Below are 637 nucleotides of genomic sequence, written 5' to 3' on the forward strand. Positions count from 1 at the left end.
AGGAAACGTGAAAAATGTATAAAAAATATTTATAGTTATAAAAAAAAAAATTGTAGAAAAACACACTTTTTTCAGCTTAGTAATTAAAATACAGATTAGACTGAAAAAGTATAGGTGGCATGAAAAATGTATAAAAAATATAAAATTATATTTAAAAATGCCACCGTTTCAGCTTAATAATTAAAATATATTTAAATTATATATTATTTATTTTTATATATATAAAAATAAATGCATATTTTGTATATTTATATATATTTAAAAATAATTTAAATGATCATCTTTAACTAAGTTGAACAAGCATGGCTGAAATAAAAATTTTACAAAAAATATTTATGGTTATTAAAAAATAATAATAATAATAATTTTTTTATGAAACATTTTCTTTGTCACTGACCAGCCCTTGCTGGTGATGAACCTTAACGAAATATTTTATTATTTTAATTTATTTGTAGTTTTGCAGATTACAGTATTAACCCCTTACCCACAATGGAGAGGATGACAACCACAAAGTCGAAGATGTTCCAGCTGACGGTGAAGAAGTAGCAGCGCAGCGCGATGAGCTTGATGATGCACTCGGTGGTGAAGATGACGATGAAGGCCAGGTTGATGTAGTAGAGTATATACTCGATGCTGG

General features: G+C 26.5%; 1 protein-coding gene across 1 annotated transcript in view; it reads right to left on the reverse strand.

The window, feature by feature from the left end:
• Positions 1 to 632, reverse strand: part of LOC107577023 (sodium channel protein type 5 subunit alpha-like) — a gene marked incomplete at its 5' end in the record, with an annotated part of 5,359 nt that extends 4,727 nt beyond the window's left edge. Inside the window, one exon of the mRNA XM_016263143.1 lies at positions 485 to 632. Within this exon, the coding sequence (XP_016118629.1) occupies positions 485 to 632 (148 nt within the window). The remainder of the gene's footprint in view (positions 1 to 484) is intronic.
• Positions 633 to 637: the final 5 nt, after the last annotated feature.

Source organism: Sinocyclocheilus grahami, unplaced genomic scaffold, assembly GCF_001515645.1.
Source record: "Sinocyclocheilus grahami isolate Dianchi unplaced genomic scaffold, SAMN03320097.WGS_v1.1 scaffold4904.1, whole genome shotgun sequence".
Classification (NCBI taxonomy): Eukaryota; Metazoa; Chordata; class Actinopteri; order Cypriniformes; family Cyprinidae; genus Sinocyclocheilus; species Sinocyclocheilus grahami.